This window comes from Sinohyriopsis cumingii, chromosome 2, assembly GCF_028554795.1.
Source record: "Sinohyriopsis cumingii isolate HCF-2022 chromosome 2, ASM2855479v2, whole genome shotgun sequence".
Lineage (NCBI taxonomy): Eukaryota > Metazoa > Mollusca > Bivalvia > Unionida > Unionidae > Sinohyriopsis > Sinohyriopsis cumingii.
Window position 1 is genome coordinate 37,650,290 of NC_142962.1, and position 26,681 is coordinate 37,676,970.

The 26,681-nt window shown below is 35.0% G+C and overlaps 1 protein-coding gene across 1 annotated transcript in view; it reads left to right on the plus strand.

Moving 5' to 3' along the window:
* The window catches only part of LOC149804662 (L-2-hydroxyglutarate dehydrogenase, mitochondrial-like), a 31,330-nt gene extending 6,017 nt beyond the window's left edge, over positions 1–25,313 (plus strand). The window contains exons 3-10 of the mRNA XM_089942915.1: positions 2,154–2,305; positions 6,428–6,559; positions 10,715–10,918; positions 12,908–13,069; positions 16,924–17,081; positions 19,443–19,574; positions 22,475–22,840; positions 25,294–25,313. Coding sequence (XP_089799041.1) covers positions 2,154–2,305; positions 6,428–6,559; positions 10,715–10,918; positions 12,908–13,069; positions 16,924–17,081; positions 19,443–19,574; positions 22,475–22,670 — 1,136 coding nt within the window. The 3' untranslated portion in view covers positions 22,671–22,840; positions 25,294–25,313. The remainder of the gene's footprint in view (positions 1–2,153; positions 2,306–6,427; positions 6,560–10,714; positions 10,919–12,907; positions 13,070–16,923; positions 17,082–19,442; positions 19,575–22,474; positions 22,841–25,293) is intronic.
* Positions 25,314–26,681: the final 1,368 nt, after the last annotated feature.

The window sequence follows — 26,681 nt, forward strand, 5'->3', positions numbered from 1 at the left end:
TAGAATATCTCAAAAACTGCCTGGATTACAACTATTCTGAATTGAATCAAGCTATTAGGTGCATAATGTTTTCAAAATTATCACCCAGGAAAAGGTCTTGTGTTTGCACTGTGAGCATCACATGTTCTCAAAAATGGCCTTCGGACATGAAAAATGCATGTATAATTTGGGGTTGGGGTACGTCAACTCTTTATTCTTTGAATTTCCACTGCCTTGTCAGGTCAATTGAATGATATTCATGTTTTGCTTTATTATGGTGGTGCTCTACAGTTTCGCATTTTGCATAGGGTTAGAATTTTTAAAGAAAAGGAATTTCCCCGGCTTTCCTCACTGGTTATACTGGCTATTTAAAAAGGACCTTGTATATCTTAGGTATGGTTCAATGAACCTTTAATTCCCTTAATTTTGGTGTATGATTTATGGGTGTAATATGGGTTATAGAATATACAGCTTGGCCTTACTCCAGATGTGCACCTTTCAAAAAAGTGCTAGCTCCACTTTGTCAGTTTCACTTCCTGAACTTCAGAGATAAATTGTATTAAAAAAAGAGCCGATAACTTTTTTTACATTTTATATATTTGGTAATTCATTCATTCCACTTTCAAAAGCTGGTATTGTCTAGTCTGGCAAAATTCATTTTCCCTATTTTAATAGCTGCTATGAAAAGTGTACTTTAGACTAATTCAGGCTGATTTTGGAGCACAAGGGAGCAGTCATTTTAGTTAGCAGTGTGCTTAGATCATGTACAATTTCCAAAGGTACAATATCAAACGAAATATCATCCACATTACATTAATGTAGCATGTTGTTGTTGTTGTGGGGTTTAACGCCATATTTCAGCACACGATAGGCTATACATGGCGACCAGTATTAATGGTGGAGGAAGAACCCGGGAAAACCACGGAAAGAACCACCGACCCACAAGAAGTTACTGGCAAGCTTTCTCACATACCCACATTGGCTGAATCTGAGACTCGAACCACCGCAGGCAGCGGTGAGATGGCAGTGATCCGTAACGGAGAGCGCTTTAGACCACTCGGCCACTCGGGTTAATGTAGCATAGAGGTATGCCAACATTCTCTCCATTGTGCATGTTTTACATGCAAACAACTTCACCTTACAGACATCACTCTCTCAAAAGTACATAATAACTGGTGAGCGCCCCCATGCCCATCCAACAGTATGGACATTTTTTACCTCATTTGTGTATATATATATTTTTTTAATGAATTTTTATATTAGGCAGGTGTATGCAACATTAAATTTGTGTATAAAAACTCTCCCTTGCACCCTCTACAGGATAATGACCTGAGTAATAGGGAAGCTTACAGAAAAATGATGACCTGAGTAATAGAGAAGCTTACAGAAAAATGATGACCAGAGTAATATAGAAGCTTACAGAAAGATGATGACCTGAGTGATAGGGAAGCTTACAAAAAGATGATGACCTGACTGAGACAAAGTGCAGGTGTTGAATATACATATTTTGAGTCATTGCTGCAAAAGGAATTAAAATACACCCAGAGAATGTTTACATTCTTGACTCATTTATTCAAAAGAATGTCAGTGTTTGAATAGTGTGTAAACCAGAGTCCCCATATTTATTGTTGAGATACTCATTCATGTGCGAGACAAAATATTGATGAAAATTGGAAATTTTATCTAGTAATTAAAATGATTTCTACCAAAGAGAATATTAAAATATTTCTCACCTTCACTAAAGAGAGTCCATCATTTTTAAAATAAACATCAAAAGGTTTTTACAGTTATTTCAAGATAGCATTACTCTTATGCTGTGAAAGAAGTTAAATAATAATTGATGACTTTTGACAAACATCAGCAGCATTTAAACAATTTTATTGTTGCACTCGTAACAAAATATTGATTCATTCATGTTATGGTTTAGCTGTTATAACATGAGAGGCACTTTCCTCAGTCTTTTAGTTCTAATATCTGTTAGAATTGATTTAGCCACACCCCACATTAGAGCAAGTCATTGATACTTGTCTTTTTCAATCAACTTGCAAACCACTGACTCATCACTGCTCTTTACACAAGTTCTTAAGTTTTACATGGTAATGATTATATTTCTTTTATGTGGTAATTTTGGTGACAAAAGGAAGAGCATTGTTTGTTTTGATTTTTATTTTCAGCCCAGCACCAAAGTGGTCATAACAGTGGAGTGATTCATGCTGGTATTTATTACACACCTGGTTCTCTGAAGGCTAAAATGTGTGTAGAGGGACTGCAACTAATGTACAAATACTGTGATGAAAACAATGTGCCATACAAAAAATGTGGAAAGGTTTGTAAATCAGAACACAGTTCAACTATTATAGTGGTCAGTTGGTGATAGCCCAAAGCAAGCACTCTGATGTCCAGCAGAATCTTGTTTTTCCTCCTGTTTTCCCTATACATTTCCTTTCCCGTCACTAGCCACAGTCAAAGTTCAATCTCACCTTCTTATTGTCACCTGACGGTCATTTGGATGAGTTAAAGATCTTTAACGTTAGTTTAAAATCTCCACTAAAACATTTGGTAAGAGTGCTTGAAAAAAATCAGAGCTGCTCAGACAAGAATGCCAGATGAGATAAAAACCTGCTATTTTGTGTCTTTAAACACACCAAATTTAACTCAGGTCATTGAAGCATGAAACATGGGTCACAGTGACATTCTTTTCACAAAACATTGTTTATAGTAAGATTAGAAGCAAAAAACTTTGTTGTTGTTGTTGTTGTGGGGTTTAACGCCATTTTTCAGCACATGATAGGCTATACATGGCGGCCGGTATTAATGGTGGAGGAAGAACCCGGGAAAACCCCCGGAAAGAACCACCGACCCACAAGAAGCTACTGGCAAGCTTTCTCACATACCCACATTGGCTGAATCCGAGACTCGAACTGGTGCAGATAGAGGTGAGATGGCAGTGATCTGTAACGGAGAGCGCTTTAGACCACTTTGCCACTCAGGGCCCCCAAACTCACTTTGAATGGACACATTATTCAGACTGGTCACATCCAATTTGATTGTCTACAATTTTATTAAAGGGCTTAAAAAGTTTTTGTTAATGATGAAAACAAGGGTGCATACCAAAGAGACTGAAATAATTGTTACTTACAATGTTTACTCACTTATAAGTCAAGTCAAACTACAAACAAGAAACATACATATCTGTCGTAGCATAATGCACCTGAAGATCAGGGTTTATACTGTTTGTTCTACTGATTACTCCTAACAAACTGCACAAACCCAGGTTTGCTTGTGCATTATGGGGCTGTCCTTTGATGGAGCCTAGTATTGAAGTCCTTTGTATTCTGTCCTTTTAGCCATGGAATCAAGAAGTAGAACACTTTTCATTAATTTTTTTAAAAATAATATTTTATTAAACCCTCACTTTCTTTTTGGGTGTGTATATAATCCAAAATTTCCTTTCACATTAAACCACTCTTACTTCCTGGGTTTGACCCATTCTGTCAGTAGGTAAGACACATGTTTTATTAAATGTTTTCATCAGTTTATTTCAAAGTCTCAGTGCATATTTTGAATATAACATCATCACATGCTTACCTGTCACATTGTACCACTCTTGCTGATGTGCTATATTCTAGAGTGGGAACCATAGGGTCCATAAATTATATTTCAATAGTTATTTCCCCAGTTTATACTGTATTTAGAAGACTAAAATATTTGTATTATTATGTGCTTGTTTTTTTCTCAGTTAATTTTACATTATCAGAATTGGGGGCCCTGAGTGGTCTAAAGTGCTCACCATTATGGATCACTGCCATCTCACCTCCATCTGCTTGGGTTCAAGTCTCAGGCCGAGAACATGTGGGTACATGAGAAAGCTTGCCAGTAGCTTCTGATGGGTTGGTAGTTCTTTCCAGGGTTTTCCCTGGTTCATCCTCCACCATTTATACTGGCCTTCATGTAGAGCCTATCTTGTGCTGAAAAATGGCGTTAAACCAAATAACAACAACATTATCAGAATTGTGCAATATTTTTCCATATTGCATGGCTTCATATTGCACATGTGCATCTAAAAATAGAATATTGTATTAGGACCTATTTAGTAAACAAACCATGTACACTCATGCTTTAGGTTTTAGTTTATTAGGTTTGTTTGTGGATGAACTAAAGAAGCTGTTTTGTCTGTTTGTAGAGATGATAAAGTGGATGATGTAGATGAGTTTACTGAGTCACAATTGAAACTTTCAAAGAAGCAAATGAATGAACAAGATATTCACAATGTCCACAACAAACGTGAAAGAGGCAGTATTGAAAATACAATTCTGATCATTTAAACAGTTATGGTATATACCGGTATGAGAAATGTTCATAACTTTTTGTAATGGAATAGTTCAAAATATGACCAGTGCTCTTGGGGATATATAACATTTGTATAGAAAAGCATATTGAGGCCAAGGGCTCTTGCATATCTATCAGAGACATATTATTTTATAAGTCAAAGTATAAAATTCGAGAAAAATATGCAGCTGAATTTTTTTATAGAAAAGTAAGGGCCTCAGAGTCAGTAAGCCAAGACAACAAAGAGTTCTTATTTCCACTGGCTGAATGGACTGTCATGCATCAGCTGCTTTGCAATTTTCCACATTAACTTTTTGATACAATGTTTTGGATTTAGGCTCTCGATGGAAACATAGAGGTCAATATAGTGCTGGGGTCCCTACAAAGAGTATGCAGGTGACAAGACATAAACATGTCTCCTTTAGCTGGTAATAAGAACGGCAAAGAATATACTTACATTTTTGCATCTTGAATTTCCTCAGAATGTGCTTTCTTTGTTCTGCAAATCCTTATTACATGAATTATGAATTATGTCATGGGTTCTAAAACTTGATTACACACCATGAAATTGTACTGTAATTTCAGATACATTTCCAACTGCAACCACATTCTCCTTACTGCACCCAAAATGAAATAAATGTGATATTCCATTGCATCTTTTTGGTAATTTCAGTTGAAAGAGTTCATATTTTTCCCACATAATTCCAAACAATCAATGACAGAACAGAAACACACATGCATCTGTTTGAAGGTAGGTCCCTCCCAGCTCAGATCACATGTACTTAATATGGAATTGACATAGCTAATAAATCCAGTCCATCACAAGTAAAAAAGTAGAATTGAGTAGAATCAACAAAAAAAAGATCCATCCATCCATTCCAGACCAACTAGAAAAGTTGTTGTAATATGCATTCATTCGCAATATGACTCTAAATTTCAATTTTAAGTAGTTCAAAACAACAGCTCTTTTTTAAACTGATGTCAAGTGCAAAACAAAACTTCAGAGATTGCTGGGAAGTGCTATTTGCGAATCAGTATTTTTAATGTGTATTAATGAATCTAGGGTTGTGTATTTATTTTTGAATACAATGTAAATTCAGTTACGTTGTTTTTTGTAGTGTATTTTTTACAACTAAGCCTTAGGTAGAAAAACAAAATGAGTATATAATAGAAAGGTTGCAGTGAAAATATTAACTTGTTTTTTCAGACTAATACAGCACTCCCAAGGTCATGCAGTATTACTCTGAATAACTAGTTCATATATTCACATACAAATGCAGTAACCTATAATCCCTTTACTCTCAGTAGTATTTCTACCCATGTGTTAAGTCCTTGGTTAGGATCCAATGGGGTCATGGGGTTATGCCTTTTGATACATCAACAGTTTGTCATAGGGGTAACCCATGTGTTCCTTAACTCATATTTTTGTTCAGCATTCTCTTAGCGGGTATTATTACAATTACAGCCTATGGAAATGATAATGAGATAACCTAAATGAGTTCGTGTTAGATATGAAATACATGTAGCAAATAAATAATATGTACCACTAGTGCCTTATAGTGAAGATCATATACAGTACATGCGAACCTGTCCTGAAAAACCATCCCATCTGCCACTAAAGCATGGTCTGTCAAGACAGTTATTCCCTCACTACAGGTCATCAGTTTATAACACAGCTAACCTCTGCATGAAAAATGTGGTCTTTCATGAATTGTGGTCTTCCAAAACATTGGTTTTTGATGACACATTGATTTCCAAAATAGTGTTCTTTTTTCAGGTCAGGGTTTGTGTAATATTTAACTTATTTCCAGATTTTTCCAGTTTTAGATACTATACTGTATCTCACTATATCTCATATAATTATAAAAAGTTTTGTATCTCATCAAGTCTCATGTAATTGCAAAATTTTGGTGTCTCATCATGTCTCATGTAAGTGCAAAGATTTGTTTCATGTAACTGCAAAGCTTCTGTATTTCATCATGATATTCCATTGTTTCTAGGTGTTAGTTAAGAGTAAGCAATACAGGATTTAAGATGTGACATTAATTAATTCAAATGTTATCTGATTTGTTTCAGATACAAATTTTCAAATATTATTCATGCTGACTACTTTTTGCAGCTTGTGGTGGCTGTAGAACCATATGAAGTTCCCCGTTTAGAGAAGCTTTTTGAGAGAGGGAATCAGAATGGTGTCAAGGATCTCAAGATGATTGGACCAGATAAAATCAAAGAAATAGAACCAAATTGTGTAGTAAGTTGTGATAGCTTCATTCATCTTTTTCTTGTAGAAATATTACTCAGAAAATGTTCCCTAAAAAGAGAAATTAAATTTCTCTATTGAATATATTGCTAAATACTACCCCTAGAAATTCAGTTCTCATTGAAGAAGTAGTATTTTCATCAGAGTGCCACAGTAGCTGATTGGTAGTGTCAGACTTTCAAGCCAAGGGTTCTGGGTTAGATACCTGGTCATGTCAGCCCAGGTTACCTGTCTCATTGTGTCTGTGTGAAAGGCATTTAGTTCCCATTTCCTCAGTATTATATAGCCAAGTAAATGCTTTTAAAAACCAATGAACAACAAAAAATTTCAGCAGATATGTCAAGGGAGGTAACTTTTAATACAAACCTTAGTTAAATGCTTAACATGTTCTTATTGGTATGTGGTTGATACAGTTTTGAAAAATCCTTTAATTTGAGAGCTTTCCTTGAAAATGCATTAAATGTTTTTTTCTTTTCAAAGTTGACATTATCCTTTAAAAGTCTGAATTTGGTTGAAAAAAACCTTTGAATTTTGCCCAAAAAAACTCCTTGAATTTATGTAAGGGAATAAAATTTATGTTTTTAAATTCAGAGTTGTTGTTAATTACATGTTTTCAAAAAAATATTGACTAAATAAAATAAAATGGGATTAAATTGGATGTATCAAATGACACACAGCAGTGTCTGCTTGGGTTCGAGTCTCAGATTCGGCCAATGTGGGTATGTGAGAAAGCTTGCCAGTAGCTTCTCGTGGGTCGGAGGTTCTTTCCGGGGTTTTCCCAGGTTCTTCCTCCACCATTAATACTGGCCGCCATGTATAGCCTATCGTATGCTGAAAAATGGCGTTAAACCCTACAACAGCAACAACACACAACAGTGGTTGTTATATGGAATAGATTCAGTTTCCACACTAATAAAATACCCTTTGAAAACTTTTGGAAATCCCTGAAAAGTCCTTGAAAAAAGTACTACCCATTGCTGTACAAACCATGTATAATAATTGAATCAATACATTTTTCTAACTTAATTCTTTTTCTGTCAAAATTTAAGCTTTTTCAAAATAACATCCTAAATCTAACAAAATAAAAATTATGGCATTTGTTTATCTGCCTATGTATATTTGCAATAATAGAAATTGTTATTTTGTATAAATTGGGCTTTAAAAAGCACAGGATTACATTTAATAATATTAACTGTTTTAGCATTTTTAATGAAACAGTTTGATGTTAGAGAATATACTTGCTTTAAAGTCAAGTCCAACTGCTAACTGCATAGACACTGATCTACTGCCACATAATGTGTCAGCAGATCAGGGTCTGTGTTATTGTTCTACTTATTACTACTAAAAAAATACACTGATCCAGGTCTGCCAGTTCATTATACAGTGGCAGACCTAAGTCTGTGCAGTTTGCAGTTGGACTCAATTTATGAACTCCAGTCGTATGTGTACAGTGAAACTTCTCTGTAACAGATACTGGTGAGACAAATCCATATGTGCTAGTTTATCAGTTTTGTCCAACTGCAGGCTGCACATAATGCACCGGCAGATCTGGGTCTGTACAATTTATTAAGAGTAATTAATAGAACAAACAACATATATCCTAATCTGCTTGCACGTTATGCGACTTTATGCTCTTGGATTTCTTTCTAGGCTGTTATTTTAATAGAGGCGTTGCTTGATTCACCTATGATGTCAGTAACTTGTAAGTTTCTTGTCACATAATCATATCAAGACAATGTACCATGGATGTTGAAAATAAGAAACTGTAACAAAATTGATGAGGGTAATGGGGAAAGATTCAGAACTTAAGGGTTTGTATCCAAAACCTTATATGGAGAAGTTTCTTAAAATAAATGTAGTATGTTGTGCTGAAAAAAATTGAATGGAACATGGCCATTTGTTTCTTTTCCTAGAGGTTTGGCAATTTAAAATGGAATTAGGCCAATTAAGTAAATTGATATAGAAAAGAAAAATGTAATCTCTTCCTTGGTTCCTTCTGGCTGCACACAGAATTAAGGAATGGCAATGTAAATCGTTTAAGAATTGTAAAAGCTGTAATAATAATCCCAGTTATCTTTGTTCTAACTTGCCTTAGTCTTTAATTCATTTACTGTTATACTAAATATTTCACAATGAATGAGCATTAGCAAATATGCTGGCTGAATTTCAAAACATGTGCCAGTTTGGGACATTTGTGATAAATACAAAAATCTTTCCTTCAGAGTTGATGAATTCAAGCCATGGATGATTTTCAACCCAGTGTGGTTGAGAATTTCTTTGTCTATTAGTTGTGTCATATTTTGACATTTTTTGCTGCCACATAGTCATGGTTTGTTTTTCTTTGGTAGAATACTTACCTCATACACAGCAGCAGCTGTACATATTATCCTTATACTTTCTTGTGAATTGTCCTTCCTAAATCTTCTGATCTTCCATGCATAAATAATGTAATAAATTAATTTTATCCAAATAGAAAAAAATCACTTCATATGACTTGCACTAAAGTGATTATAACATACATCTTGTCATTTAAACACAAAAAGTAAACTCAGACCGCTTATTTATTGTAATTGTTTCACTTCAAGCGCAGTTCTGAACACTGAAGGTGATCATCTGTATAATCAGTATTAAAAAATAAAGACATAACTGTCATCTACTCAGTTCATAAAGGAAACAGACACTTATGTTGATAAAATGCTTTTCATTAATTTCATCATTACATTGATTCGGTGGATTGAAATAAAAGGGTGATATGCTGATAAGTATCTTTTGAGTAAAGACATTGTAATATTTAAATCACTGCTAATTATTCATGCCAAATTTGTTTGTTTGAAGTGTTTTGATTGGGTGTTAATTTGGTAATTTAGCCCAATATGTAGTCAAGCAGTAACATAAATCATGCACATATGACAGTTGCCAGTTACCACTTACTATGGTGGCACTCTACAGTTTCGAATTTTACATAGGGTTAGAATTTTAAGGAAAAAGAATTTCCCCAGCTTTCCTCACTGGTTATACTGGCTAGTTAAAAAAGACCTTGTATATCTTAGGTATAGTTCAAAGAACCTTTAATTCCCTTTATTTTGATGTATGATTGGAGGCATAATATGGGTTATAGAGTATACAGCTTGTCCTTACTCCAGATGTGCATCTTTCAAAAAAGTGCTAGCTCCACTTGGTCATTTTCACTTCCTGAGCTTCAGAGGTAAATTGTATAAAAAAGAACCGATAACTTTTTTTTACATTTTATATATTCGGTAATTAATTTATTGCACTTTCAGAAGTTGGTATTGTCTAGTCTGGCAAAATTAATTTTCCCTATTTTAATAGCTGCTAAGGATAGTGTACTTTAGAAAATTCAGGCTGATTTTTTAGCACAAGGGAGCAGTCATTTTAGTTAGCAGTGTGCTTAACTCATTTACAATTTCTAAAAGTACAATATCCAAAGAAATGTCAGCCACATTACATCTAAGTAGCATAGAGGTATGCCAACATTCTCTCCACTGTGCATGTTTTAAATGCAAACAACTTCACCTTACGTACGTCACTCTCTCAAAAGTACATAATAACTGGTGAGCGCCTCCATAGTATCACAGGATATGAATGAATAAATGGAGGTAGATTCAGGCATTCAGTTTGCATGAATGGCCAGAAAAATGTAAACAAAGTGATTAAAGCATGAAATAAGCAGTTTCCCCCACTTGTTTTAAAGTAGGACAAAAAGCATTTGTCCTGGACTAGCGCCTTCAAAGTTTTACACATTGGAATTTTAAAAAATATTTAGTCCTGGACATTAGGCTATGGGATTTGGTCATCCCTAGTACCAATTCAATGTTCTCTGCAAAAAAAATTAAGTACTAATGATACAGTCACAGTGTTTTTAGTATTACTGGTCTCATATGAATCAGTTTTAGTTGGTAACCACAGTCTTGTGCCCCTTCCAATTTCTTGTCTTGCAATGTATAGAAGACACACATGCAAAATTTTCTTTAATTAATTGATATTGCACAATGTTTAGACCCCAACTATCATGATATAGCAGGATTTCCCTTTAGAAATTTTGCGTCTTTTCAGGCCTGTATAATTTTGTTTATTTTGCAGGGTTCTATATACTTTGTTTACACTTCTAATTTTCTTCTCTTTCAGGGACTTAAAGCTATCCATTCCCCTCATACAGGAATTATAGACTATGCCATTGTAACAAAGTCTTATTGCAAGACTTTCCAGGATAAAGGAGGGATTGTCCTCACCAATTTTCATGTGCAAAATTTTCGCATCACCCCCGAAAGTGAGGCTGGCAGTATAGATGGTATACAGTACCCGATCACTGTTACAGAAAGTAGTGGACAGGTATTTAGCAAAGTGAATTCATGTTGTAAGCTTTCTTTAATTTGGATCGCATTTGAACTAATGAATGTGATCAATACTGTTATACATATCCAATTTTCTATCCCAATTTCTAATACATTTCTTGGTGAAAAATGTGTCATGGGTATTTATAGAACATTCCAGAATGACTAAGCATGTAGTGGAAATGTATGTAGCCAAATTTTGTTTTACCTATTTAAAGTGTAGACATGATGTGCCCATATAGCGTGTAAACATGATATACTCATAAAAAGTATAGAAAGGAATGTCATCGCTATATCATGGGTTTTTTTTGTAACAACTTAATGTGAACTATAGAATATCAGATTTGGTTGTGTTTTGTGTTTCCAGTTTATAATGTCTTTTTTTTTACTGGACAATCTATAATGTGTTATCATTGTAAAGTAAATTGAGATGATACAGACAGGACACAAATCCTAGAAGTCCAAGTTAAAATGTTCTGCTACAAAATGTTAGACTAGGTGGAAAAGTGATGACTAAGTGCTTCTCAGGTTCTCCTAACTCCATCACTGTTCATAATACACAAGGTGGGAAGAAAACATTGGACTGAAATCTAGAAGTATATATAAAAACAGCTTTTTTGTTGACATTATGATTTGATTTTCATTGTTCTGGCAGAAATATTTTTTGACTGGCTATTAAATTGAAATTTTCTTCAATGAATCTTAAAGCTAAAGCAGAAATGTAAAAATTTGTCCAGACTTCCTTGTCACACAATTTTATTACCATGAAAGCAATCTGCTATACAATAAACTCTTCAAGTTTTAAATTTTGCCATAGCATTACGGAACATTTTGAACATATTCCACATAAATTATATGAATTTTTCAAATTAACTATGTTGTTGGTTATTAATGGTTGATATGTGCAGGTACTGTTGAGCTCTTCTTGTCATACACCAGAAGACCTTATGGGATAATCTGTTGTCTATCTGCCATCCATCCATCTGTTAGCATAAATGTGTTATTGCGTCCTCCTAAACTACTTGCAGTATTGCCTTGAAATTTTAAACACAGATTAATTCCATGATCTTGTTCTAAAATAAAATGGCTATCACAGTGGCCATTTTGAAATTCTTGTTATTGCCATTTTTTCCACATGGATGGTCATATAACTTTAAGTCTTCTTACAGTATCTACTTGGTCCTAAATGAAAATGGTGCTGGTCTGACTTCCATTGTGGCCACCACAGCAGCCATCTTGAAAAGCTTGTTATCGCTACTCCTTTTACTTGGATTGTTATATCAGTATGAAGTTTTCAATAAAAGACTTCTTATATCTGGTTTTCCTAATTAAAAATGGTACTCATCTGAAATTCAATAAGGCCACACCAGCAGCCATCTTGAAAATCTTCAAAACTCCTTCTGAACAAAATGTTATATTGATATGGGTTTTTTCATTGTTACACTTCTTATGATACCTAGTTTGTCCTAAATAAAATTGTTGCTGTTGTTCTTCCAGTATGGCTGCCATGATGGCTGTCATGAAAATGTTATCACTACTTTGCCAGAATGGATGATCATTATGAGATGGGGTCTCAAAAAAAGACTTCTAATGATATCTGCTTTGTCTTAAATGAAAATGGTGCACAACAGCTAGTTTGAAAATCTTTTTATCTCTAAAGAATTTCAGAGATAGTTTCAACACTCAACAGTTAAAAGGAACAAATTGTATACTCTTGAATTCTTAGAAAGTCTTTTGGTCCTGTAGAGCATCAGTTCTTTCAACGAACTCTTGCTTGAATGTAAATTCAGATATATCTGTTGGTTTTGAACTTAGGTCTTTATTTGTAAGTTCTTGACATTTTTTTTTTAATGCATAATTAGCCGACTTTGTAATTGTTATTAAACCAAGATGAGGACAGCTGTGGTTGATGCCCTACAATCATCAGATAAAAATGATTGAAATGACACTATTATTAAACTTCTTATTGTGTACATCTGTTAACAAGGAGGTGCGATGTAAATATGTGGTGACATGTGCTGGACTGTACTCGGACAGGATAGCGGAGTTGTCTGGCTGCAACAGAGAACCAAGGATCGTGCCATTCAGGGGAGACTATTTGTTACTTAAGCCTGAAAAAAGCAACATGGTCAATGGCAATATATACCCTGTAAGTACAGTTAACTTTAAGACACAGTAGATCATTCAGCCTAAAAATGAAAGTCCAGGAGTAAGCAACAAGTAAGCCAGGCTTGCAGATTGTCTTATCTTTAAGGTTCATTTTACAGAACAACATAATTGAGTCTCCTTTCTTGGAAATAATGATTCAAGCATCATAACCAATTTTACATTTCATATGTATGTACGTACGTACGCATGCATGCATGTATGTGTTTATGTGTTGACATTAAAGTCTAGGAACCTTTTTGGTAGCAACTTTTCACAAAGAGGAAATATTTAAGAACATAACTGTTTTAACATTAATTTACTTTTCACTTTTAACACATTTGTTTTGAAACATAGACGTATTTGTTTTAGATTAATTTGTATGGAAACCATCAGTGTTATTCAGATCCTATTACCAAGAGTGATTAGACCTTGCAGTTACAACAAATAAAAAGTGCATTTCACAAGAGCTACGACTCTGTGATTTTTTTTGGTGATTACATCATTAGGTTTATGTCTAGTCAGTAAATCATAGATGAAAGATCTTGAAGTGTTGTAGTTGTAGCCTTAAGTGTCAACCTACAACATTTGTATTGCAGTTTCTTGGACATCACATTGTAGTATTAACAAAGACAGAAGTGTTTCATTGGGATTTGTATTTCAGTTTCTTTGACACCATTGTATGTACATCACAGAGAATGTAGTATTAACAAAGACAGAAGTGTTTCATTGGGATCTGTATTTCAGTTTCTTTGACACCACTATATGTACATCACAGAGAATGTAGTATTAACAAAAACAGAAGTGTTTCATTGAGCTTTTCTCTTTCTAGCATCTATGTTAAGCATTTTCATTTAGATGATTTTCTAAGGCATGCCATGTTTTCTCTAGGCTGCTCCCTTGCAACATTCTAAAAGATGCATATAAACATTGGCAATATGTCATGAAAGACACACAGAAAATAACCATTGATGTTATTTTCAAGCTTAAGCTGTGTGTCCTGACTATTAGGCAAGATTGCAATATCATTGGGATGCTTGAATTTGCTGTAATTTATAACTCTGGACCTTCTCACTGACCAAAATTATCTTGTGCTTTGTTAGGGATTTAGATGAGCAAATTGTAAAGAAGTAAAGAATATCCTTCTCTGGCTAATTACATTTAGTGAAGGTGATAACGATGTATGGTCCAGTCTGTCAGGGAAGGTGATAATGATGTATGGTCCAGTCTGTCAGGGAAGGTGATAATGATGTATGGTCCAGTCTGTCAGGGAAGGTGATAATGATGTATGGTCCAGTCTGTCAGGGAAGGTGATAATGATATATGGTCCAATCTGTCAGGGAAGGTGATAATGATGTATGGTCCAGTCTGTCAGGGAAGGTGATAATGATGTATGGTCCAGTCTGTCAGGGAAGGTGATAATGATGTATGGTCCAGTCTGTCAGGGAAGGTGATAATGATATATGGTCCAATCTGTCAGGGAAGGTGATAATGATGTATGGTCCAATCTGTCAGGGAAGGGATAGTTCAGTTAATCAGAATTCTCCCAGATGAAAATATTGGCTTAAAATTTAAAAATAGTTAAATAATGTTTCAAATTGTATTTACAAGAAAATGCCTTTGATGGAGTTACATACAGTGATTAGGTTGTGTCAGTTCTTGTCTGCCATTACACTTATATTGAAACAAGAATATTTCAAGATAATTGAACAATAATTTAATATCAATTACAAGTACTTGGGTAACATTATTGCAGTATTTTAAAGGAATACAGTGCAAGTGCTCAAAATTGTTGTGATGTAATAACTTAATAGTAAATAAGGCTTGGCCCTCTGAAAGTGAGACTGTGCAACTAAACTGAATTCAAGGGGTCCTAAGGGCCAGACTACTTTTGTTGAAAACCTGGAGAAAACACTGATCATTTGTGTTGTTCACTTTGTTGCACACTATTTTTGGTTATGGTTATAATTGTCTCTCATTGTAACATTTGCTGGCTCATTCAGCAATTTCACATACTGAATTGACCTGTGTATGATATTCTCTGCAGTGTGAATAGATCTTCTGGTATTTTATGTGGTATGGAGAATCATGTCTACTTTCACATTATGTCATGCATAGATACAAATCTACTGTCACATTATGTCTTGCATAGATACAGATCTACTATCACATTATGTCATGCATAGATACAGATCTACTGTCGCATTATGTCATGCATAGATACAGATCTGCTGTCACATTATGTCATGCATAGATACAGATCTACTATCACAGATACAGATCTACTGTCGCATTATGTCATGCATAGATACAGATCTGCTGTCACAGTATATCATGCAGAGATACAGATCTACTGTCGCATTATGTCATGCATACAGATCTACTGTCACATTATGTCATGCATAGCTACAGATCTACTATCACATTATGTCATGCATAGATCATGACCACTCCAGTGGCCTAGTGGTTAGAGCATCTGCCTCAGATGCGGAAGGTCGCAGGTTCAAACCCCTGCAGGGTCATACCAAAGACTAACAGCTGCCTCGCTTGGTGTTCAGCATTAAGAGGTTAGTGTTAGGACTGGTCGGTATTGCATAGATACGGATCTTCTTTCATATTATGTTGTGCATAAATACAGATCCTTTGTCACATTATATAGTATAGACGGGCAAATTATGTGGCACTTAGACCAAACCTACTGGCACATTATGCAGTACATAGATCTACTGGCACATTTGCCAGTGTATGGACACAAATCTACTGGCACATTTGCCAGTGTATGGACACAAATCTACTGGCACATTTGCCTGTGTATGGACACAAATCTACTGGCACATTTGCTTGTATGTGGACACAAATCTACTGGCACATTTAGTAGTGTATGGACATAGATCTTCTGAAACATTAAGTTGTGCATAGATTGGGCTCTACAGGCACTTTATGTTATAACAAATCAAGGTCTGTGCTGTCAAGTTAAGAGATATTTCAGTCCAACAGGAAACACCTCAATCTGCTGTTGCATTTTATGAGAGCAGATCTGGGTGGATGATGTTACAGGTGATTGACTATACACTGGTAAATATGGCAGGAGGGGTCTAATTCCCTCACCTTACAGATCACTGACATCTCACCTCTGTCCATGTGGATTTGAGTCTTGGGCTTAGACATGGTTATGTGAGAAAGCTTGCCAGTAACTTCCCATTGGTCATTGGTTCTTCCTTGGTTTTTTTCTCCACCATATATATTGGCCACCATATATAGTCTGTCATGTTCTGAAAAAATAGCATTAATCACACAATATGTATAAGGCCACATCCTGACCAGCATGCCTGTTCCCTTTGACCTTTTAGTTGTAGGTGTGCCAAACTTTGGTGCAGGTGGTCCTGAGTTTATTACTTGACATTTTTCCAGTTATATCAGTTTCAGATGATGATTGCAACTTTTTGTTATAGTTGACCACTCTGGTGGCCTAGTGGTTAGAGGGTCCACCACAGATGCAGGAGGTCGTGGATTCAAACCCCTGCTGGGTCATGCCAAAGACTTGTAACTTATAAAAATAGTACTAACAGCTGCCTCGCTTGGCATTCAGCATTAAGAGGTTAGTGTTAGATATGGTCGGCCTGGTGTCAGGATAATGTGACTGGGTGGGACGTCATGCTACATGTTTGCGGCACGATGCCCAGAGCTAGACATCACTATAAACTGCCATACTGCAGACATCGTAACAATACGACTAAAAAATTGTTAAAGCTACATTAAAAATCCAAATCACACACACACACTTTTGTTATAGTCTGAAGATAAAAATGATCATCCTTATATGTTATTAGGTCACGGTCTCTTACTTTATTTTTGCAGGTGCCTGATCCTAGGTTCCCCTTTTTAGGGGTCCATTTTACCCCTCGTATAGATGGCAGTGTATGGCTTGGCCCTAATGCAGTGCTGGCACTGAAAAGGGAGGGGTACAAGCTTATGGATTTCAGCTTAAAAGATGCAGTCGATGCTATCAGCTTTAGGTATAGTTTCTAACAGTAAATAAATCATTTAGATATCCCTTTATCACCTCTTCTGCCCCATGGTGTGCAATTGATGATAACCAGGTTGGATTTTGGATTTATAACAGAAGACTTTTTATAGTGATACAAATACACAGTTTGATAATGATGAATGACTTATTATGATTAATATATGCGTGTATAAGATCCTAATATTGGACAAGTTAACATAATCTGCACGAACCTAATAATGCAACAAATGAAAATACAAATAAACGACCTTACACTTTAGAAGGACAAGGGTGAATGATTCACAGTAATTCACAGTTTCTTTGTTTTAATTCATATCTGATACAGAACCAGTATGTAGGTATTTGACACTAAAAGTCAAGTCAGATTTGTTCTAGTAGATGTGTGTGTTAGAGCAAAAATGTTTTCAGATAATTTCACAGATGGATTAGAAAATGATGAAAAGCCAATTCAGAGATTTATACATGAATTACACAATATAGCATTCCATTTTAGGGCAGCTTCACGCCCACTGCAGGCTGTGTGGAAGGGATTTTAATATTGGTCATGATGGTAAAACAAAGAAAGCTTTAATTAGCTCATTTTACTATCTCCAGTACTAAGGGAACTTGTAACTTCCTTTTTAAAGCAGAACTAATAAATGCTGAGGCATTATTTATTGAGTTCTTAATAGAACACAGACTACCCATAGCAGTATAAGACTACGTTTTGGCTGATAATGCATGAGTAATGACTGGAATTCATAAAGGAGCTCTATATTTTGAAAAATGCCTCCATCAGTGTACATATCAGGTTGCCCCTGTCATATGATGCACCTTGCTGCAGGAAAGACTGCTGATAAATTAGAAGGAGAACCCCATAAGTATGAAGTTGGCATTCTACCTAAATATGTACTTCATGCGGACAAAGTTGTTGTGCAATTGCATCTTATTTCCCAGCTAAAAGACGCAATCACTGGAAGATATAAATTTCCTCTTCTTTATCAAGTTATGACAGGAATATTGATTCTTTATCATTCTAGTGCTGACTGAAAGAGATTGTTCAGTATTGTCAACAAAAATAAAACTGAATTCAGATCCAGGCTCAGTAACCCAGTACATAGTGCTCTCCTGACGTGCAAAACATTCATGGTCTCAGCTGGTATAAATTGTTTTGAAATGCAACATGACATTCTATTGCTTTTTAAAGCTAAGAGTGCTACATATGAAACTTTGAAGCAATAATTGATATAAAAAGACTGGAGGGGTAAAAAATAGTTGTTCTGTACATATGCTTATTGAATTTTGAGCATGTTATATGTGGATTACTCTTTTTCTGCTCACAATACTCTCTTTGTCCACTGGGATTAGACTTTTTACTCGCCAGGGGTTGGCATATTTGCTTCCTGAATCCTATGGTACTAAACATTTCTTAAAAATGCAACTTTCTGTTGCTAATTTAAATCTCTTGCTAAGTCACAAACAAGAATAGAAAATATTTGCATTATACTGCGTAAGCCGAAGCTACATAGAAAATATACAAAAATAAACATGGTAGTACAATGTTTATAACTTATACACAAGAAATTAATAAATAACTCACATACATCTACAGCTGAAGATGTGCAAGTCCTTAAGTAGACCGCTCACTGACAAGACGTTCCGTAATGTGAAGATTTTAGTCTTACGGTGAGGCATTTATACAAAGACGATGCAGTCATACATCATCTGTGCACTGGAAGTATTCAGTTTTTCCGTATTCAGTTTTTCCCATGGAAAGCACTTCGCATGTGCGGCATAGGATGAACCAAATTCAATGATTCGAAATATTTTACAATGTACATAAATCACCCTTATGTATCATTGTACACTAAAAATATAACCCAGTTACATGTATTTAATAAATAAAAGGATTTATACAATTCCGTGACAGGGGGAGTAGGGTGTGTGTGTGGATGTGTGCATGCATTGAACATGCCCAGTTGACAAGCAGAAATTGCCAGTTATTAATTCTGTACATTATACATTTTATTTTATAGGGTGCCTGTATTATTCCATGTTTAGATATTCCCAAACCATAATAGAATGCAGGTGTCTCTGTATGTCCCAAAATATAAAAGTCTCCAATTGCCCTGTGGTGTTTAACTTTTTCTTTTTCATTCTGTGTTAGAGTATGGTGACCTAAAATACTGAATAAACTTCGTGTTTAAATCGTATTTTTAAAAAAAGTTTGTGAAAACGTTTATTGTTTGATTTCCAGCTTATTGTTTAGTCTGCATAGGACACAAGTATGTTACAGTACCAAAAGAAATAAAAAATATTACATTTGAGGGTACGGAATGTTGCATTCTTTCTCAGTGTCTATATTTTTCAGAGGTTTGAGGAAGCTGGCATGGAGACATCTTGGTTATGGACTCCAAGAGATGTATAAAGGGTTTTATATCAGAGCACAAGTTAAACAGTTGAAACGATTTGTACCCATACTTCAGTACTCCGATGTAACAAGGTAATTAGAAATTTCTACCCACACTTCATTACTCTGATGTAACAAGGTAATTGGAAATTTGTACCCATACTTAAATACTCCCACATAACAAGGTAATTAGAAATTTGTACCCATACTTCAATACTCCCACATAACAAGATAATTAGAAATTTGTACCCATACTTCAATACTCCCACGTAACAAGGTAATTAGAAATTTGTACCCATACTTCAGTACTCCCACATAACAAGGTAATTAGAAATTTGTGTATTATGTAGTCTTATGTAACAAGGTAGTTAGAAATTTGTTATTAAATGATTCAGTACTCCGATGTAACAAAGTATTTAGAAACTTGTGTATTAAATACTTCAGTACTCTGATGTAACAAGGTTTTTAGAAATTTGTGTATTCAGTACTTTGGTACTCCAATGTAACAAGGTAATTAGAAATTTGTGTATTAAATACTATATCGAACAGTATGGACCTTTTGTCATCAATACTATTACCCTATATGCTCACTTATAAGTCAAGTTCATCTGCAGACTCTACAGACCCCGATCTGCATCATTAATGTGCTAACAGATCTGAACCTATGCAGTTTACCAGGAGTAATCAGTAGAACAAGCAGCATAGATTCTGATCTACCAACATATTATGCAATGACAGATCAAGGGTTTTGTTTGCAGTTTGACTCAGCCCTTTAAGTGAGTAAATAAGATACATGTAATATGTGATAGATGAATTTATAGTCCGAATGAGTAAAATCAGTTTCACAGTGTCTTAAACATAAACAGTTCTTTAAAACACTTTTTGGGAGAAGCTTTAAAACTGGCAGATGCCATATTCTTTTGTGCAGAGTCTATCCTACAAGAACATTACTTTGAAATAGCTATAATAGAGTATTATCATTCATCTCCAAGTTGTTGTGTACTTGTTTACCTGAAACTATGGAAGAAGGTTCCTTTGCGGTAAAGAAGAATTCTCTATGCCTGAGCTGAACATTTCAGAAAGATTGCAACATTAAGTGCCAAATTCAGTGGGGGGGGAGCACTTTCGTTGATTTGTGGCTGTCATCGGATATTAAAAGTGACCTGACACAGTCCTAAAGGAACCAAGCTTTTGATAGCATCAGGAGTTGTGTCCCTTGATTCAGGTGCTGCATCAGTACCTTATCCTATCATTTTACATCAATTTTTGATAAACTTAACAACTTACAGATGCCATATTGTTTATACAAAGTATTTCATATCTTTTAGGATATTAACTTTTATCACTGAATTTACAATTCTTGTTTCATTGAAACAATCAAGAAAACTTCACAGTATAGCTAAGTACAGGCATAAAGAAGCAACAGATCTAAAAGCAGCTTCAGGATATACCATAAATATGCTGAGGTTAATTTTATTATTCTAAGGTGGAGTGCCTGGACAAATCTTGTGTTATGTATATTTAATTTATATTATATGCTTAACTTTTGTCTATGATTCTAAGTTGTAAATAGAATGTTTACATGGATAACTTTAATCATTATTGTCTATTGTAAGTAGAATGCATAGCATTTGAGTTCAAGGTAAGTCTTGTTTACAGTTAGACTAGGTTTTTCCATTGGAGTGCTTTAAATTGAATTACACTGTAGATCAAGTGAAAATATGTATAAGTAAAGATTTGAAAAATATTCATTCGTGTTTTAGATCAGTCTGTGAGAATCCATTTGTAATCAGAGTTTACAGTTGTGTTGTTAACATCAGTTATAATTACGATTAACTAAAATGCTCATTGATGTTTGGATTAATACATTACTTTGGATTTTTGTGAACTCATTCAGAGGCATTATGAATTGCATCATTATATTATATTAGGACATTCAAGAATGGAATTTATTTGGAACATTCTATATTTATGGGTTTGTGATGCAACATTTAGGAATATTTGGAATTTAATTCATAATATTGTAAATATGTCTTGAATTTTCACTTTATATTGTTGAGAAATAAATTGCCTGTTGATTTTGCTCAAATTATTGGTTTTGCTTAATTTCTGTTACATATTTTTGATTCTGATAGAAATAACAGTAACTCTTGCTACTTTAAAAGAAAATGGAATGGAATTGTTAGCTGTATTTTTGCTAGTTTTTGTAAAGGAGTTTGTTGCACACACTCCATCCATAATTTTAGGAAATATGGAATTATGTGATATAATCTATGTACAATATTTCTTCTAAGATTAGAGCAGATGATGTGATTGCTTTTTTCTGAAAACTTGGAGTGGGCTTATCACAGGCATAAAAAAAATTCTCAATTGCAGGATGGGGGTGGAGGTGGTTAACATCAGATATAACACTTATCGTGAAAAAATTGTGGTAATCGTAATGTTTTATGCTACACTGTTTAACATAAAGGCTTCAGACTTCTGATAAGACTGGATTGTAATTTAAAATATCAAAAGAAATCTTTTCTTTATACACATTGTGGATTAGTAATTAGGGTTGGGGTTACAGGACAAAAGAACGTGTATGGACTGTATCACTTTGTTGAAGATTTCTGGTAAAATTACCCATATTTTTTGTTGAAGATTTCTAGGAAAATTACCCATATTTGAAAGACATAAAAACTTGTGCTGTTATATATCAGTTTTTGTTATAACTAATTGATGAATATTGAAAGTAGGAACGTATAATCACATCTGAGATTTCAAACTAAGGTTTGTTTCATTGGAATATTAAGACTGTCATTTTTGTTTTGATACTGTGGCTGTTTGCTGAATCAAAGATTCATATCACTTCAGGGTAATTGTTCATTTGCCTGTAAGAAGACTAATTGTCAAGTATAATTTATATCAATTAATATAAAAGTTATGCAATTTTTGTTTCCCTTTTGGCTATAATTAATCTAAAGGGTTTGTTTTTGGGGGGTTTTTTTCAGAGGACCAGCAGGGGTTAGAGCACAAGCTTTAGACAGAAATGGTACCCTGGTTGATGACTTTGTCTTCGATACTGGAAATGGTGATCTCAGCAGACGAATTCTTCATGTGCGCAATGCACCCTCTCCAGCAGCTACATCATCCCTTGCTATTGCCAAGATGGTTGCAGACAAAGTGGACACCACATTCAGACTCTGATTGGATTCCTTTTATTGAAGTCATGTATTGGATTCCCTTTATTGAAGTCATGTGTTGGATTCCCTTTATTGAAGTCATGTATTGTTGTATGGTTATCAAATTGTGCACATGTATAAGGTTTTACACCCAAATTTGACTTAACATCAAAAGGTTCTGCTACTCTGTCACAGGTTACACTGGACAACAAATTTTTACAAAAGTCATGTTACTGAAATAAAATTAGTCAATTCTTATCAATTTTTATGTGCTGAACACGAATATGACAGTCAAATTGCAAAATTGGCTCTAGTTTTTTTGTAATCTGCAAGAAATTAATGTTTACATAACGAAATGCATTCCAATAGTAAAAGGTCAACTGTAATAGCCTACCTATAAAAAATCAAGTCATTGACTACATCTTAGATTTCTTCGCCTGTCTCTTGTACAGCTGTTCGGGAGCATCTCTGAGGAGTGTCCAGCAGTAGTCAGCCAGCATTGTAGTGGACCATTTTCCCTGGTATCTTTGTTCCATTGTTGCGATATCTTGATGAAAACGTTTGCCGTGTTCATCACTAACAATACCACAGTTGCTAGGAAAGAAATCCAACTGGGAATGAAGGAAGTGAATCTTTAGAGACATATTGCAGCCAAGTTTCTTATACTTCATCAACATGTCTTCTACTAGTTCCTTATAGTTTTCTGCCCTAACATTTCCGAGGAAGTTTGTAGAAACTAGGCGAAAAGCATTCCATGCTTGTTTCGCGTCACCTTCCAGCAAGTTGTTGAACCGGTCATCTTTGAAAAGCTCTCGAATCTGAGGACCCACAAAAACTCCCTCTTTAATCTTTGCTTCGCTGAGTCGAGGGAATTTTTCATGCAGGTATCGGAATGCTGGCAAAGTCCGGTCAATGGCTTTCACGAAGTTCTTCATCAAACCTAGTTTGATGTGAAGGGGTGGTAGCAAGATTTTCTGAGCCTCAACCAGAGCTGGGTGTTGGATATTCTTCTCTCCAATGGCTACATTCTGCCTGTGAGTCCATTCCTTCCTCATGTAGTGCATTTCCCTTGCTCGGCTATCCCACTCGCATAAGAAACACATGTATTTTGTATATCCTTGCTGCAGTCCCATTAAAAGGGCAACTACCTTCAAATCACCACAGAGGTGCCAGCTGTACTTGTTATACTCAATGGAATTCAGTAGCTGCCTTAAGTTATCGTATGTCTCTTTCATGTGGACAGCATACGCTACTGGAATAGATGGAAGAATGTTTCCATTGTGCAAAAGCACAGCCTTGAGACTCAGTTTCGAAGAGTCCACAAATAGTCTCCATTCTTGTGGGTCATGAGTGATTTTTAAAGCATTCATGAGACCCTCAATATTGGAACAGAATATCAGATTACTTTCCTTTCTGAAGAAAGGCTCCAATTGCTGGTGGCGCTTTCGATATGCAGTAATTGTGACATCTTCTTCTAGAAGATTCCATTGTTGGAGTCTTGATCCTAGCAATTCTGCCTTGTTCTTTGATAAGTCCAAATCACGAATCAGGTCATTTAGTCCTGTGTTATTCTGTGTGGGGTTGATGATGCACCACAGTGAAAATCTGGATCACTGCATGCTGATGGACCAGGAGAAGAACAGGTCGACTCACCTTTGTCTTCGTCAGATGAATCAAGAGAATATTCTGCTGGAGGTTCTGGAATAGGAAGTCCCTCACCATGTGGAACTGGTCTCAATGCAGACGGAATGTTTGGGTAGACTATTCTCGACTTCTTTCGCTTCGTTATTCCGCCGAAAAGAGGAGGAACCAAGCAGAAGTAACAGTCATTTAGGTGGTTGCTTGGCTCTCTCCACACCATTGGGACTGCAAACGGCATTGATGACCTTTTGCAATTCAACCACTGTGAAAGCTGTGTTGTACATGTAGCACAGCATATATGCGGAGCCCAAGGCTTGTCTTGGTCACCAACCTTGCATCCGAAGTAAAGATGATATGCCTTCTTCACTTGAGAATTGATACTTTTCTTCTGGTTGGCAAATGTCACTTCCCCACAAATATAGCAAAAATTGTCCGCGGTATTAACACACTTTCGAGGCATTACTGTTCTTTATTGTACGTAAATGGATAAAATAATAAGTTTTATGTAACAGTAGCTTGAACTGTCTCGCACAACGTCTAAAATATTTTAAATGCTGAACCTATCTGATTGGGCTTTATATAGTACACTGCTTACGTCAGCTTCAGCAGCCGCCTGGCATTAGTATAATAGGCCTACACATGTATAGTACACTGCTGACGTCAACTTACTTCAGCAGCCGCATGGCATTAGTATTGCATTGCATCAGAAAATGATGCAATCAACTGTGGATGATGTGAGCATGATGGTATTATGCAATGTTACATCATTATTCCGGATGTTGCTGCAGTCCTACTGGAGAAATTTACACAGTGAAACATAGAAAATGAGGTATATGAATATCTTCAAAACGAGAGCCAATACAAATTTTTCACGGTTATATTCGTGTTCGGCACACCAAAATACTACAGATTAGGGCCTTTTCAAGTCAGTAATGATTTCACTGTTGACCAGTGTTATGTTTCGGTCATAATACTTAACATCAAAAGGTTTTGCTACTCTGTCACAGGTTATGTTTCGGTCATAATATCTCAGTGAGTAAAGCACTTTTATTTTCCCACTAGATTCTTTTGTACTGCAGAGTGTAACCAGCCTTAAAGGTAACTTTCCTAATAAAAATTACCAGGCATAAATAGCCACTTGTTTGAGATTCCTTACACATAAATTATTGTGAAACTAACCTCAAGTAAGCAGCTATATATCTTCAAAGGCATCTTTTCTTACTACCTCCAATTTGATTGCTTAATCAGGTTTTTTTAAATTCCATACATTATTAGCTTTGCTGAGTCAGCTGTATGTTCATATCTATCTCTCAGATATTCTGCTGACACAGTTTGTATTTGTATTAATGTTTCTATCACCTGCATGAAGAAAGTTTATTAGGAACTTAATTTCATGGAGTGGAGGATTCTTAACCACCAACTAGGTCACATCAACAGATATTCTATGTTTAATTGGCTTTGGTTAGACCATTTGGTTCATTTTTGTGCTGCAGTAAACTAGTTGAGAAGATGCATGTAAGCAAATACAGAACCAGAGACCTACATTTTGTTCGTTAGAAATAAATGTTTTGAACTGGTCCAGTGGACTATGTCAAGTTAAAAGTTTGTGATATTTTCTTTAGAACAGAAACTGAAATGTTAAAAAAACTTGTTATACATTATGATTTTTGAAGAAAACAAATTTACAGACGTTTTTTCCCTTTGAAATTGAAATGGGCATTAAATGGTTCATGTACTTACTTTGATAGAGACCCTACTTTGCTAGGAATGGCATTCTATCATATTAAGATCCATTATATCTGGATCTTAATTACGTGAGACAATTTCATAAAGTATTATAGACAATTTCATAAAGTGTTATATGTATTTATCCCAGTAATATTGCATTTTCTATAATGTTATACAAAGTGGTTTTGACTTTAGTATCAGTTATAGTATGTTCTGCACTTGTATACTTTCACGATGATTATGTTTGTAAGAATGTGAATTATTATGATTAAAATGGTATTTATAAGTTGTTATCTATCATGGATGAATATGAATTTATCATATATTAATATTATAATGTTGGAACATATTACACATATTACGGGTAATTCTTTTATCATGATTACTGTATGATTCTCACATATGATGTCAAAAGAAACAAGAAGATTTCATTTTAATTTGCCTTCTTTGCTTTATATGCTACATAATAACTTCTTCCCACTTATATTTATAGGTTACTGCATTTATATGGGAAAATATGAACAAGTTTTTCAGATGTAAATACTGCATGAACTTGGGAGTGTAGTATATCCTTCTGACATAATGAGTTCATATTTTCCCATACAAATGCAGTAACCTTTTTATTATATGCTCATTTTCTTATTCTACCTAATGCTTAATTATATTA